A 12622-nucleotide genomic window follows, 5' to 3' on the forward strand; every position below is an offset into this window, starting at 1 on the left:
AGGCATCACGACTGCGAGCCTGCAATTTGTACACAACTTTGTGCAAAGTACCAAGCACAAAGCTATGTGATAGCATTTGGAATGTTGTACCTATTTGCACCTTGTTTGCTCCCTGATTGGGGTAATGGAGAAACTAATTTTATAGCTCATGACCAGAGGGAAGTTTGAGTGTAAAAGTGGCGTGCCATCAATTGTATGACAATAAGGGACTATGGCAGAATGGTGGGGGAGCAAGGATAAAGATGAAAGGACAGATAAGTGAATTAAACTCAATTTCGAACTTTTAACTTCCATTGCAGTAAAATACTTTATATTTTAGTGTGCAACTTAGAATATACACATAAATGGTTCATGCCTACAGTCTCACTACCATTTCGTTGTTTTTTTTAATAAACGGCTGGAGTGGTACCGGTCAACAGGCTCAGACTTCTCTTTTACACCCCCATATGAAGCTTGGCAATTCGTAGATTAAACCGGGGCAATCACATTTTCTGAATATTACAGTGCTGCGTGCAGTGCAGAGCCTCCATTTTGAAAAACTGTTCTCACACTCCTTTCTTATGCCTGAACAATCTTTATTTCACGTGCAGTGACGTAAAGTCGCTGTTCGGCGACTTGAGGGAGCCTGTAGCTCGTGGATTGGTCTAAACCAGTCACCAGAACAGGCTACGCCTTCGCCTCCCTGTGGGGGAGAAGGGTGGAGAGGCTGCGCAAAAATTTAAAACCAGCTGCAACTAATGTTCTAGCTTTCGACACTTCCTTAATATAGCACGTATTCACAAAATTCTTGTGGCTGCATATTCACACAACAAAAGTGCAGATATTTCTTTTTATGACAATTTTTTGACCTCGCAGTTGTTTACTGGTCATTTAACATTTGTAAGCTGAGTTCATTTGCATCCTTATGTGATGTGTAACATGCAGGGAGCAGCATTTCATTAAAAAAATTTTTGTCCTCTTCTGTGACTGTGTTAAGATCACCTTCATTTCTTTTCATGAACTTTTTTTCTGTGCAGCAGGTCCTGATGATTATCTTTTGCCTTCTCTTTTGCAGTTCTTATACCATTGGATCACTTATATGAGTGTAGTGAGCACTTTGTGCTTTGTAGTCTTTTTTGCAATTGGTCCAGGTGAGTCATCTTGCATTTACTTCATGAATTAGACCATGTGCAAATTTAAGACTACTAATTCCATTTGTCAGCACCTAGATGATAAATGTAAAGTTCTGAAGACTGAATTTAAAAAAAATGGCAATAGATATATGACCATGTGATGTATACAGCAAGATGTGTGTGTGTGTGTGTGTGTGTGTGTGTGTGTGTGTGTGTGTGTGTGTGTGTGTGTGTGTGTGTGTGTGTGTGTGTGTGTGTGTGTGTGTGTGTGTGTGTGTGTGTGTGTGTGTGTGTGTGTGTGTGTGTGTGTGTGTGTGTGTGTGTGTGTGTGTGTGTACGTAAGCACTACTAAATAATGTATTATAATATTTGCAAATATACTATTATTGAATTTGTTAGTTTATGCATGCAAAATCTTATCAGTTGACTTGATATAGTACTTAAGTAAATTAAATAAATTTGATCATGGGCTGTAGAAGTGATTCTGGGTTACAGGTACTTATGTTTCTACCCAGTGTGCTGGAACAGAACAAAAAGTAAACACAGTACAAAGAGCATTTTTGATTAGTATGAATATTTAACCAAAATATTATTTATCATTTTGTTCCAGAGTAAAACCAAAATATTTGATATCTTTTTGGGTCAAGGGCAAATTGGGAAATCTTGAGAGAACTAGGCCATCAAACATGAGCGTCAATGCACATCTTTAAGGACAGTATTAGAGCGTATCTCAGGCAAGGATTCGAAGATAAAGATGTGTAGAAATTATGCGAAAAATGGAAATGGTGGCAACCCAAACTGTTTATATAACACAAATGAACTTTGGTGTGACGATGACAGAAGGCAGCGTGGAGAGTGAATTCTCGGCGCTGAAGTTTGTTCTATTAGCACAGCGGTCATACACATCAGTCTACACTTGATGACGTGCTGCTTTTGATTTCACGCTCACTCCCTTTATGCAAAGCATTCAGTCTGCTCAGAGAATTCGTAATCTGATTATGTTAAAATTAAATAGTGTATTTTTATCATTGGTTTGGTTTCAAATTTTTGCATGCAAATATAAACTGTTGCAAAACGATATAAAATGTTTTGATTTTTCATCCCAGAACAGAACTTTCGTCAGTGAAACAAAACTAAGACTGAAACGAAACATTTTGTTCCAGCACCCTGCTTTTGCCCGATATACTGTACAAGCTTGCAGCCTTATTCATGCCTAACCAATATTCATGCTATAGCGGCTTTTAAGATTACCATCTTTTGTTGTTACCGCTTCAATTTCATTTGCCTTGCACGATGCAAGAAGCATGATTGCCTAAGTATATCACTCGTGTATTTTTTATACTTATTTATTATCTTGGCATTTACCTGACAGTAGTTTCTAGGTGTGGAATGGGTAGTAATAGTGATTTTATATAATTTTCCTTGCAGTAAAAACCATACGTGAATGGGAAAACTCCTGAAATAAAGATATTGGGAAAACATTGCCCCTAAATGCTTTAGTTGTAGTTCTAAAACCTTGTAATTGACCTTTATCCAACATTTTCAGCAATTAGTAAATGTCACTTTAACTGTACTTGACTTCGTACTTGGGTAAAATGCTTATATAGGACAGCACATTGTAGCCATGATGTGTGTTTTTCACTTTATTACTGTGTAGAAAATATAAAGCGTGCACTTCCAACTTGGTAGCCCACATTTTGAGTGGGAAAATCCTTCAGAGAAACAAATCCAATCCACATATTCTAGTCCTGAGAAATTCCAAGTGATTGTGTAGGACTTTAAAAAGGTCATGAAAGAAATGGAGCTGCCTCGTTGTAATTTTTACTGCGTCAATAGACAACAGGCATGCTCACTTGTAAATATTTTCGGGCAATATGTAGTCTATATTTAATGATGAACATTTGAAATCCTAGCCTTCGTGCTATCCTAAAATGATAATGTGACACCGCCAACTGGCGTAGGCACTAGCCAGTGATGTCATCTTTGAACATTTGAAGCTGTAAACATATCCTTAGCCTTCATTCTCTCAAACAATAGATTTACATAATAGTTTTGTAGTAAAAGAATAACACTAAGCTTTTTTACCTCACAGTTGAGCTCAAGAATTAAAAGCAGTGTTCATTCTAACCACGGTGGAGGTGCATCTAAAAAGCACCTGTTTCAGCATACCAGTATAGCACACGCTTCTAGCAGTCTGATAAATCGTCTTCTCAACTGGGGAACATCAATTCAGCACGATCTATGTTTCCAAATGCAATGAATGCTTGTTTGATATAGCAATAAAATCATTTTCATGTGTATTACCACATCGTGTACCCGGTCTTTTGTCATTTCTAGGGGATGAAAACAATTTCTTCTCCCGACACAACTTTCACCCTGTCGTGCAGTGCTGAACAAAACATTTTTTGCCAATCACATGTTTACCAAAAAACTTGTTTCTCAAAAAACAGTGCAAAAGCAACACATGTGCACAAAACTCAATGCAAACAAATACTCGCTACTGTATGCAGCGTGTGTGAATGAGGCCCCTCCCCTCTTTCAACTGTACAGCACCACTCGTTGGAGGACCTCCGAAACGCAAGAGAATAGTCAGCGCTGTGAAGCGCCGCAGTTTAGAGACCTCTCGCATTTCTCCACCTGGGTTATAACATGTAATGGTGCTGCTCAGGACGGTCAGCTATTTTAGTATCATGCATTTGTGTGTGTTAAGTCATTATGGCACCACAGTTGAAGTGGTATGATGCTCTGAACATAGGTTAACTATGACTAAACAAGCCTCATGTGTTGTCATGTCAATTGCTGATGGCAGAACTTTTTATTGGCTGACTAAGATGACATGAGCTGTAAAGTTGAGGGGAACGTGTGCTGGTAAATCAAAATTGGGGTTTTATGGTTATTAAATCAACTGCAACAATGAAAAAAATTAAGGTATATATTTGAATGGAAGGCCGTGATTCTATATATGCTTGTTGTTCAAAATTTGTCTTTCACAACGCTCTTGAGGTAATAGATCGCCAGTGCTCAAATGTCCCAGTTGAACCATCAGAAATGGAGCTGTAATATTAATGCTATGTCATACATACATACATACATTTGGAAAATTGCACTGTGAAACTTTTTTTGGTGGCTGAAGGTCTTTGGAGTGTAGAGGCAGCAGGGCAAGGAAACACCAGAATTTTCATCTTCAGAAATATGGAAGTTAAATAAAAAAGTTAATGTAATCCATATACTTTTTTCATTATTTCTGCTCTGTGCCTTCACCAGTGTCTAAAAAAGTGTAAAAAAAAGTAAAGAAATAAAGGGGTCCCAATGAACTTCTGCCGATTCCACTAAATCTAGCTTTTTTTTTTTTTTTTTTTTGTACCTAGCCTGGTTGAGTATTGTGGCCAGTGCCTATGCATTCCTTCGGGACCAGAATTTTACTTTGATGCTGAAATTGGCCTTCGCTGAATAAATTGAACTTGATTGGTTTGCACATAGGCAGTCGACCCGTATAATGGCCCTGATGGTAACCCTATTCAATTATGTGCCCAGTAACTTGGCACCGCCTGCTTGCCTCTATGTGGGAAAAAAATGCAACAAATGGTTCAAGGTTTGTTCCTAAACCCATCAGCCTTCAGCTTACACTTGTGCTCTTTTTATTTTTACCTGAACAGGAACTATTCCTTGGATGCTCATGGCAGAGCTCTTCTCCCAGGGGCCTCGGCCAGCTGCCATGAGCATAGGTGTCCTCATTAACTGGTCAGCCAACTTCATTGTGAGCCTCATTTTCCCCCCAATGCAGGTAAGTATTATAGCATATGTTGGCTTTTCATTTGTGCTTTTGTGTCCTGTTTCTACTGGATACCCACTGCGGATGTATAACTGGAAGCCAAAAGGAAAGAAACTGCTTTTTCTGTTTGTTCAGCAGCACGATTTAACTTGCAATACAGGTGCTGGAAGCTACATTCTGCGAGCAGTAGGAAACTTGCGTGACTGATATTACAAGTGACAAATTATGTACAGATTATAGATGAGAAAAGGTTGAATTTTAAGGGTTTGTAGGCAATGTTTTCAGGTATGTACTTGAAGAGCTGGTGAGGATAAACTGTTTCCTCTTAATCTGGTGACATACATGAGTGAATATACCAAAAACGCGTTGTAGGTGGTAGGTTATGTTGCCATGAAAACCACTCGGTAATATTGATACGGGACTCGCGTTGAAATAGGGTAGAGGGAGAAGTGAATGTGTTCTGGGCCAGGCCTGACTTCTGCAACCATCAATCATCCCGCCTGTATAATAAACATCTCTCACCCGTAACATAATTGGTGGAGAGTGCTGGGTAACGCCTTGGAGCACCGGACAAGTACGGCGGAAAACACACCCCCTGGAGCTTCGCCAGAGCCGCAGACTCTCGGGACTTCCGCCGCTACCAGTCATCATGAACCCTGACGGCGAAATCCAACCAGCTGCGCCTAACACCTATGGACACCATTACAGGCAGCCGCGCCCATTCTGTGGGAAACCTGGAGAGGACGTCGATGAATGGCTCAAGCACTATCAGCGGGTGAGTCTGTATAACCACTGGGACACTACCGGCCACCGCAACTACGTACCACTTTTTCTTGAGGGAACTGCGTTGATGTGGTACGAGAATCGTGAAGAGAATTTGAATACGTGGGCGAATTTCATGGAAGAAATCAAGAAGTGTTTTGGAGATCCGACCACGATAAAGAAGCGTGCTGAGCAGACCCTGAGCCAACGTGCTCAAGTACCTGGAGAGACATGTACGATGTATATTGAAGAAGTTCTCAAGCTTTTCAAGAGTGTGGACCCACTGACTGATGAGGATAAAGTCGGGCATCTCCTTAAAGGCATTGCGGAGGATATATATCACTACCTTATTGGAAAGGTTGACTTGCAGTTGGCCAATGACATCATCCAACATTGCCGAACATTTGAGGTCCTTAAAGCTCGGCGCATTTCGGCAAAGTTTCGTCGACTCCCCAACGTCACAACTGTCGCAAGCATCAACGTAGTCCCTCCACTCAGCGATCTGGCGTCAACACTACGAGAAATAGTGCACGAAGAACTTGATCGGCGGGACGCTGCTGTGCCTTCGATAGCACATGGCCACGGTTCTTATACGCCATGCGGCCCCCCCCCACCTGCGACCATCAACGCCGCGGGCTTCGTCGACTCAAGAATGCCAGTACAGTTGCGTCGTCATGCCTATATGTTTGATCCGCGAAACGACTCCGTGCAAAGGTCACCCCCTGATAAGGCAGCGTGGCAAGATTATCCCGCTGATCATCTTCAGCAGCGAGTAGGGCGTGAAGCACCTGTGTGCTTTTACTGCGTCGTTCGTGGACTACTCAGAGTGGCATTGGTCACCTCTGCCGCAGTATCAATGACCCCCGGCATCCTCACGGCGCCCAAGTACTCGGAGAGACTACTGCTGGCCACCCAACAGCTACTACCGAATTGACTTCCAACAGACCTTCCGCAGCGATTCGCTGGCTTCTGCGCGGAGTGTGACACCACCAGCCTCCTCCCGCCAGCATCGGTCACCATCACCAGGTCGTCGGCGTCTCACTTCTCCGCTGGGAAACTAGACGCCGCTGCCGGTGGAGCTGAGGTCGCCGGACATTTTTCTCTGGGTACAGATATGCCTCCGCCAGTTTCCACGCTACAAAATAGGGTCAGTGTTCTTATAGATGGTGTCCCCACGTCCGCGTTAGTCGACTCGGGAGCAACTGTTTCCGTCTTGAGCAGAAATTTTAAGACTCGTCTTGGCAAGAAAGTGATATTGTCTTGGGGAAGCCAGACAACGTTTCGTGCAGTGAGTGGAGAACCGTTGCGCCCAGTGGTAGTTTGTACTGCAACTGTTAGTTTCGGCGCTAAATTGTTTAAGGCAGATTTTGCAGTTCTTCTTAATTCCACTCATGACGTTATCCTGGGGATAGACTTTCTGAAAGAATGTGGAGCCACTGTGGATTGCGCAGCTGGGGAAGTTTTACTGTCCAGTTTTTGTGAAGAGCCCACGTGATGCCAACAGACTATCGCAGTCATTGATGACATAGTTTTACCGGCCCAGTTGATAGTTCAAGTGCCTGTTGATTTTGTGCTATCACAGCAGATAATGTTGACGTTATAGTTCACCCAATCCAGCTGAGCTATGCGAAGAAGGATGTGGTTGTGCCGCATTGCGTGATTTCTGCAAGTAGTGGCAAAGCCTTGGTATGGGTGGTCAACTCCTCTTTTGAGCTCATTGTACTGCCTGGTGGAATGAGGCTGGCTGTGTTTGAATTCAACGTGAGGAGCAATGTTAACATTGCAGTCATTAGCAATGACAGGAAAAAGGAAAATGCGTCTGATGTGGCTTGTCCTTGTGATGACATACTAATGGATATGGTGAATAAGTCGCTATCGCCAGAGAAGAAACAAGCGTTAGTTCGAATCCTCTCCAACCATGCATCCGTTTTTGATTTCGCACTCAATAGCCGCAGAATTTCTGCACCACCTTCACGCACTTGTCATGCGATTGATACTGGTTCTGCCCATCCCATTCGTCGGAGACCATACAGAGTAGCTCCGTCGGAGCGTAAAGTTATTGCTGAGCAGGTGGAAGAAATGCTGTCTAAGAAAGTTATACAAGAGTCGTCTAGCCCCTGGGCAGCACCAGTTATACTTGTAAAAAAGAAGGATGGGTCTTGGAGATTCTGTGTAGATTAACGGCGGCTCAACTCAGTTACAAAAAAAGACGAAAAAGACGTATATCTGCTTCCCCGCATTGACAGCGTTATCGATTGTTTGCATGCTGCTTCGTACATTTCTTCCGTAGACTTAAGATCGGGATATTGGCAAATCCCTATGCACTCTACCGATAAAGAAAAAACGACTTTTATAACTCCAAATGGTTTATTTGAATTTAACGTCATGCCATTTAGTCTCTGTAACGCTCCAGCCACGTTTGAGTGCTTTATCGACACAGTTCTCCATAGCTTAAAATGGGAAGTATGTCTTTGCTATCTTGATGACGTTTTAATTTTAGGCCGCTCGTTTTAAGAACACAATCATTGACTTGATGTTGTTCTCACGTGCCTTGAAAAAGCAGCACTTTGAATTCTAAAAAATGCCATTTTGGTGATCGTAAAACTCTAGTTCTTGGCCATCTCGTAGACAAACACGGCATTCGGCTTGATCCCCACAAAATCACCGCCGTCAGCACTTTCTCTCAACCAAGCTCGTTACGAGAACTCCGAAGCTTCCTGGGCATGTGTTCGTATTTCCGGCGCTTTGTTCCTAGCTTCGCCGATGTTGCCGAGCCTCTTACTCATCTGTTCAACAAAGACCTACCCTTCAAGTGGACAAAAGAGTGCGAGTCATCGTTTTCGCAGCTGAAGCTTCTACTCACTTCCAGGCCTATTCGTCATTTCGACGCATCAGCCCAAACTGAGGTTCACAGTGATGCAAGTGGAATCGGTATCGGCGCAGTATAAATTCAGCGTCACGGCGCCGCCGAACATTTCATTGCATACGCGAGCCGGTCTTTGAGTAAAGCTGAGTGCAGTTACACTGTTACAGAGCAAGAATGTCTGGCAGCTGTCTTCGCCGTGCACAAGTTTCACCCGTACATCTATGGCCGCCGATTCTCTATCGTCACAGACCACCACTCACTTTGTTGGCTCACCGGTCTATGAGATCCAACCGGTAGTCTTGCACGATGGGCGCTCCATTTGCAAGAATATGACTTTGATGTTTGCTTCAAGAGTGGCTGCTGTCATGCGTTTGCTTCAAGAGTGGCTGCCGTCATGCGGACGCTGACTGGCTATTGAGACTTCTCCTTCCCAAGACTGAATGCAACGCCGACAATTTAGACGACTGTCTGGCCACTCTTGACTCATGTTTTCCAGATTTGGAAGCGTTCCGTACAGAACTATGTCAAGACCGCAGTCTGGCTCCTTTTTCTTATCAGCAGTCGATAAGCTGCATCAGAGCCCATTTGTCATGCAGGATGGCACTCTTTACAAGCGAAATTTCACTGCAAAGGGGTCCGCCTACTTTTGGTTGTCCCCAAATTATTGCGACCCAACGTGCTGCAAGCTATGCAAGACGATCCAACATCTGGGCATATGGGGTTCGCCTGGACCTATCACCGCACACTGAAACATTTCTACTGGCCCCGCATGCGTCAGGCTACAGCTAAATATGTGACCAGCTGTGAGCATTGTCAACGGTTGATTCGCCGGTCTGCTTTCCAGTTTCGCCACGCTACTTCATACCGTCCACAGACCAACGGTTTGACTGAGCGTGTCAACAGGGCACTCATTAACATGCTCGCTATGTACGTTGATTTCAAGCATAAAAACTGGTTTGAAGTTTTACCGTTTATGACCTACACCTTCAACACTGCGCTACAAAGACCACCGGCTTTAGCCCGTTTACCTTCTCTACATCCGTGAGCCACGTACTACCCTCGACACAATTCTCCCATTTTCAGAGCAAGGAAACCCATCCCTTGCAGAGACACTGTCGCGCAGAGGAGGCACGGTGCATTGCGCGTCTCTGAACTTTCGCAACCCAAGACCGTTCAAAGGCTCGCTACGATAAGCGACGTCGACATGTGTCGTACAGCGAAGGTGATATGGTGTGACTGTGGACTCCATATTGCAAGAGTGGTTTGTATCAAAAGTTTCTGGCCCGCTATACAGGTCCCTTCGTCATTTTGTCATGCCTTAGCGGCGTTACGTACGTGATATCATGCCTCACATCTTCTGGCCATCGCTCCAGGAAAACTGACGTCGTACATGTCGCCCAGTTAAAGCCATACCACGCGCGACACTGACTAACTCGCCCAGTGGGCATCATCTGCAACGGGGGAAATGATACAGGACTTTTAGTGAAGTGGGGTAGAGAAAGAAGTGAATGTGTTCTGTGCCAGGCCTGACTTCTGCAACCATCTATCATCCCCCCTGTACAATAAACATCTCTCACCCGTAACAATATCTTTCTTGTTGTTCTACTGGTCATGTTCTTGCTGCTCACTGATATGTATGCATGATGTGATTTGGCATACAAAAATGCAGTAACAGATCAACAAAGCAAACCGGTGCATATTTTGTTCCATTGTCTTCTTGTTCTCTGTACTGTGTTCGAGAAAGTTGCAAGTATTTCAATAGTGTAACCATTGGCACCTTCAAAAATTTCCATTTATTGCCTCAATCTTTACTTTGTGCCATCCATGGAGCTCTTTTTCATTGTAATCTCAAATATTCCTCCTGATATTGAGGTAAAAACTGCGTGGTATTTTATAGACATGAAGTTACACAATGTAAGTACCAAAAACTCTAGCAAGCCCATCACTCCTCCCCTTACAGTGAAAGGTAATCAGAGAAGATTCGAGGGGGAGGGGTCACTTTGTTGGGGACCAAAGATTTGCAGGAAAACTGCCAAGAAGTGCTTCTGATGAAATGCTTTATTTTGAATAGCATGCATGCACTTGATGAACTGCGAATCCTCGTGTGAAGTTTGATTTGTTGTTACTAGGGGAGAAAGACAATAGGTGACAATTCTGAAAAGGCTAGTGTGAAGATACTAAAAAATTGTGCTCATGTCTGAAGACTCGCAGAACTTGGGTTTCTGGGAGCTGCCGCTGCAGGATTCTATGGTGGAGAACAGGTTGTGAAGACATGGCAGGGTATGGGGCTCTCTCAATTATTGTCACATATTTCAAGTCTCTAGAAAGGGGAATGGGCGCTTGTTCAGGCAGAGGTGCTTGCACAGCATTTTACGGTAGTACTTTATTGTAATGTAGCTTAACTGTACTTTTTTCGGTGAAACGCATTGGGCCATAAGCATTTTACTTCTGAGTAGTTTTTAAAGCGTACTTAGAGCACAGAATATTCACAAGCAGCCAACAATGCTGTATGTCAGTCAGCGGCAGATCTAGGGACCTCCTTCAAAGAGGGGGGGTGGGGACTATTTGTTGGTAAATATGAAGTACATCGTTGGTAAAAAGTTGGTAAAAATGAAGTATATCGCACTGCGAGAGAGCCATAAACATAACATGTCATGTTTCAGGAAATTTTATTCAGCTATGTCGCGAAAAATACGGAAAGTAATGTTTCAAAAATTGTATTTACTCGCATAATCAACCCCCCCCCCCCCCCCACCTTGGTCCTAGGAAAAAAAATATATTATATAATAATATATCTGTTCATTTTATTTGGGTACATAGGCAGTGCCGTTGACAATCGAAACTGCGTGGAATCAAGTCATTAAATCACAAATTAACGATGCATTAAAAGTCGAAACAGCTTCGCAGCCATGTTAAACAGTTGCAGCGCCAGCCCGGACGACGTCAATCAAAATTTAAAAGTCGTGCTTTTTGCGGCAGAGCGCCACCTGTCGAATGCAGAAGAAACCTCCCTGCTTATAGGGCCACGCAAGCACAGCGGCACGAAAACGAAGCAAAAAGCATAGCGCATGGCCTCTAAGATGGCGGGCGCATGGCGTAGAAACACGCCACGCGCCCGCCATCTTGGAGGTCATATAAAGCGTAACCGTACTGACGACTCTTTGTCCGCAACCTTTGTGCGCCACTATCGAATGCTGCATTTCTGTTGTCAGGTTTGTCGTAGTGAACATAGTTGAACACCTGCTGCGCAGAGCTCCTTCGGCCAGTACGCTAGTTGCAAGGCTAGTTTTAAACTTAAAGGGGTACTGACACAAACTTTTGGGGCCGAGATAGCCGGAGGGGTTGATTCTCGTGAACATTCATGTATCATCTGCAAGATATTAACAATGAATATAGCTTGGAAGGTACTTTAAATTAATTTTGAAGTTTGCGTGAGCGACCGACTCTATAGCGCTATAGACACCCTCAGAAGGGACCTCGAGGTGACCCCTACTTCCCTCACGTCACCACGCTGCAGTCAACAAAACAAGTTATGATGACGTTATAGCCGCCATTTTTCTTTTGCAGCGTTCGTTCCCGAAGTCTACATTTTTCGGCGGCTGGTTGCAAGTGCGTGGCCCTGGCGCACGCGTAGAAAGTTTAGTCTTTGGCAACATTCCAGTCCCGTTTCCAATTCGAAAGTAATTCTTGATGCGGGCTATGTAGAAGTGCTTCACAGTTCTGTGCGCTGACGTGGTCAAGAGCTGCACACGCTGAATGGCGACAGTTGCACCCAGTTTATGGAACTCTCTCAAACCGAAACTGAAACTGAGTGATAATGAGGGACCTGTAAATAATTATCTGTCACGTGCTGCAGCAAATGATGTGTCGTGTCATGACTAACAGGCCCCCAGCAACGCATTGCAGCAAAAAAACACGAGGCCGAATTTCTTGTGTCAGTACACCTTTAAAGTTGGCCGAGCATGGGAACCGCATGGATAGACGACACTTGGACGTCGCCATCCGTGTGCGCCTGTTACGGTAGAAAACAAAAGGTTCAAGCTACAAAACGATTTGTCGTGCATTTGGCGGCCCAAAACAAGCAAAACCGTCATTCGAAATTTTCACTGT

At 43.8% G+C, this 12622-nt stretch overlaps 1 protein-coding gene across 6 annotated transcripts in view; it reads left to right on the forward strand.

Annotated features, from left to right (window-relative positions):
• Positions 1-12622, forward strand: part of LOC119161429 (glucose transporter type 1) — a 284322-nt gene that overhangs the window by 246679 nt on the left and 25021 nt on the right. For all 6 annotated transcript variants that reach the window (XM_075879298.1, XM_075879300.1, XM_075879297.1 and 3 more), the window contains 2 exons: positions 1055-1130; positions 4769-4896. In XM_075879298.1, coding sequence (XP_075735413.1) covers positions 1055-1130; positions 4769-4896 — 204 coding nt within the window. The remainder of the gene's footprint in view (positions 1-1054; positions 1131-4768; positions 4897-12622) is intronic.

This window comes from Rhipicephalus microplus, chromosome X (genome assembly GCF_043290135.1).
Source record: "Rhipicephalus microplus isolate Deutch F79 chromosome X, USDA_Rmic, whole genome shotgun sequence".
Classification (NCBI taxonomy): domain Eukaryota; kingdom Metazoa; phylum Arthropoda; class Arachnida; order Ixodida; family Ixodidae; genus Rhipicephalus; species Rhipicephalus microplus.